Source organism: Silene latifolia, chromosome Y, assembly GCF_048544455.1.
Source record: "Silene latifolia isolate original U9 population chromosome Y, ASM4854445v1, whole genome shotgun sequence".
Taxonomy (NCBI): domain Eukaryota; kingdom Viridiplantae; phylum Streptophyta; class Magnoliopsida; order Caryophyllales; family Caryophyllaceae; genus Silene; species Silene latifolia.
The window spans coordinates 155,776,197-155,778,828 of NC_133538.1; the positions used below are offsets into that span (position 1 = coordinate 155,776,197).

The 2,632-nt window shown below is 44.6% G+C and overlaps 1 protein-coding gene across 1 annotated transcript; it reads left to right on the forward strand.

Annotated features, from left to right (window-relative positions):
* Positions 1–971: 971 nt before the first annotated feature.
* On the forward strand, positions 972–2,088 carry LOC141629226 (uncharacterized). Its single transcript, XM_074442261.1, has 2 exons — positions 972–1,450; positions 1,692–2,088. Exons 1-2 carry the CDS (start codon positions 972–974, stop codon positions 2,086–2,088), a joined length of 876 nt encoding a protein of 291 aa, XP_074298362.1.
* The last annotated feature ends 544 nt before the right edge of the window (positions 2,089–2,632 follow it).

The following is a 2,632-nucleotide window of genomic DNA, read 5'->3' on the forward strand; positions in this document are numbered from 1 at the left end:
TTCGGCCAGTATAAGAAAAAAGGGAGATGATTATTCTACCCTAATTTTTTTTCTTAACCTTGCCCCCTCTCTCTCATCAGAAAAACACAAAAACAACTAAATTTTACAGAAAATTTTAGATCGATTCTAGCACAATCAATAGGGCATATCTCATATCGTCTTGGGTGCAACTGATAGGCGAATATCTACTTTGATATTGTTCTTAGGCCGTATTTGCTAGGACCGAAGGTTATTTCTGAATCTTCTTCTTTTGTTTATGTATTTTATTTTATGACTAGTGATCGTCATCATAAAATTCGTTATAATCCTTAATTATAAGGGAAGTATACAGATTATTTCCCACAGGTGAGTGATATTTTGAGGAGATACGAAGCTGCATCAGGGAAACTAGTCAGCTTGGATAAGACCACGGTGTCATTTAGCAGAGGGGTTCCACGTGCGAGACGAGACGGGGTTGTGGGTAAGTTGGGTGTGAGCGAGGTGGAGGTCCAGGAGCGTTATTTAGGCTTGCCTACGGTTGTCGGGAGATCTAAAAAAGTTCTCATTGATATCATTCGTGACAAGTTGAGTAAAAGGTTACAAGGTTGGCTTGGGAAAACATTGTCTAGGGTTGGTAGGGAGGTTCTTATAAAGGCTGTTGCCAATTCACTCCCTACCTATGTGATGAGGGTATTCAAAATCCCGGCGAATTTTTGTAACGAGCTCCGGTCAATGGTCTCTCGGTTTTGGTGGGGGCATAGAGAAGGGAAGAGAGGTATCTCGTGGGTCTCATGGAAGCAACTTTGCAGGCCGAAATGTGAAGGGGGGATGCGCTTCCGCGACTTTGAGCTGTTCAATGATACGCTCCTAGGAAAGCAAGCTTGGCGGCTCATCTCGGACCCGAGCTGTTTGTGGGCTCGAGTCATGAAGGGTTGCTACTATCATACCGGAGATTTTATGAGTGGAAGGATGGGGTATAGGCCAAGCTACACATGGAGGAGTGTGATGGGTGCTCGGAGTGTCTTAGAGCGGGGGCTCGTAGACGAATTGGTGACGGGAAGGATACGAGCGTGTGGGGGCATGCCTGGGTGGTGGGATCGAATAGTGGGAAGGTTATTTCATCTTGTGGACCGGGTAATGAGCTGATAATGGTGGCGGTTCTAATTGAGCCGCATGGTAGGGGGTGGAATGTGACGATGTTAAATCAGCTGTTTCTCCCGTTTGAAGTTAAGAGGATCCTTAATATTCGCCTTAGCCCCAATGAGCCGAAGGATTCGTGGTACTGGTGCTTGGATAGAGAAAGGGAATACTCGGTGAAGATGGCATATGCGAGTATTATCGGGGACTTATATGAGTCGGGTGGTCCGTCGAACTGGGAGAAGGAGCGGTGGCTTTGGAATCGGTTGTGGAAAGTTCGGGTTTGGCCTCGCATCAAATTATTCTTCTGGCAACATCGCAACTCGAGTGCGAGGTGAGTCTCTTACCCCTTGTTATTTTTGTTCCTCTAATCCCGAGTCTAGTTTACATCTTTTTCGAGATTGCAGTGTGGCTAAATGGGTGTGGGATGCGTTGGGGGTGGACTGGAATGATGGTGGGGATGGAGCGGAGTGTGCGGGGGGAGTGCGTGAATGAGTGGAGTGTTTATGGAGGGGTTTGGAGGTAGGGGAGTATGGGAAGTGCGTGGTTAGGTGCTGGGCTATTTGTGAGCACAGAAACAAAATGATTTTTGACAAGGAAGTGTTGGACCCGGCACGTATTGTTCAACGCACGCGAGATATTCTAGCTGAGATTGCTTCCGGTGAAATTGAGGGGCAAGTTAGGGTGGGCAGACAAGGGGTGCATAGAAGGGAGCAAGAGAACGAGGGTTGGAGGTCGGCTATGGGTGGTTACGTCAAAATCAATGTGGATGCGGGGGTCAAGGAAGGAGAAGGGGTGAGTTCGGGAGTGGTATGTCGAGATGATCGAGGGGTAGTGATGTGGGGTTTAACGGTGGTTCGAGAGGAGGAATGGGACCCCAAGTTTGCAGAAGCGATGGCGGTTCACGATGGATTGGAGGAGGCTAAGACGAGGGGCATTCGACAAGTGGTGGTGGAGAGAGATTGTCTTTAAGTCATAGATGCACTCAAGGACAAACGCATCGGGAGAAGCTTTTTTTCGCTTTTAGTTGATGATATTTTATTGCTTTGTAATAGTTTTCAGTCGGTAGTTTGGTCTCATACTAGTCATATTAATAACTCTGTAGCTCATGTCGTTCCTAGAACAGTCGGTAAAACGATGTGGTCAACTATGTTACCTCAGTGTGCAAACTCGGCAGCGGATTATGATTTATCGTTAATGAATTAATACCTTTCGGGGTGTTTTCTTCAAAAAAAAAAAATTATTTTTGCTATATAGTTTTTGGCATATACGGTTAATCATGTTTAATTAATTCATATGCTAATCATGTTCTAATAGCAACTATAAACGATTTTCTTCATCGAATTTTTGTTTTAGGGCATTTTTGCTGCAAAAGAGAAAAAAAAGGGGGCATTAGGGTTCTTGTTTTTTTTAACCGTAATTTTTTTTTCTGTTTCTATTACTGTTCACGTAGGGCAGAACATAAAAAAAAAATTTTTCTGTTTTTTTTATTCGGTTTTTGCTGAAAAACCGAGAA

What these genes read in the sequence shown, in the direction of transcription:
- LOC141629226 (XM_074442261.1), top strand. Translation starts at nt 972, where the DNA reads ATGGAGGAGTGTGATGGGTGCTCGGAGTGTCTTAGAGCGGGGGCTCGT. An exon ending in CATCGCAACTCGAGTGCGAG is followed by an intron (nt 1,451 to 1,691) that starts GTGAGTCTCTTA and finishes TTGTGAGCACAG; the next exon opens with AAACAAAATGATTTTTGACA.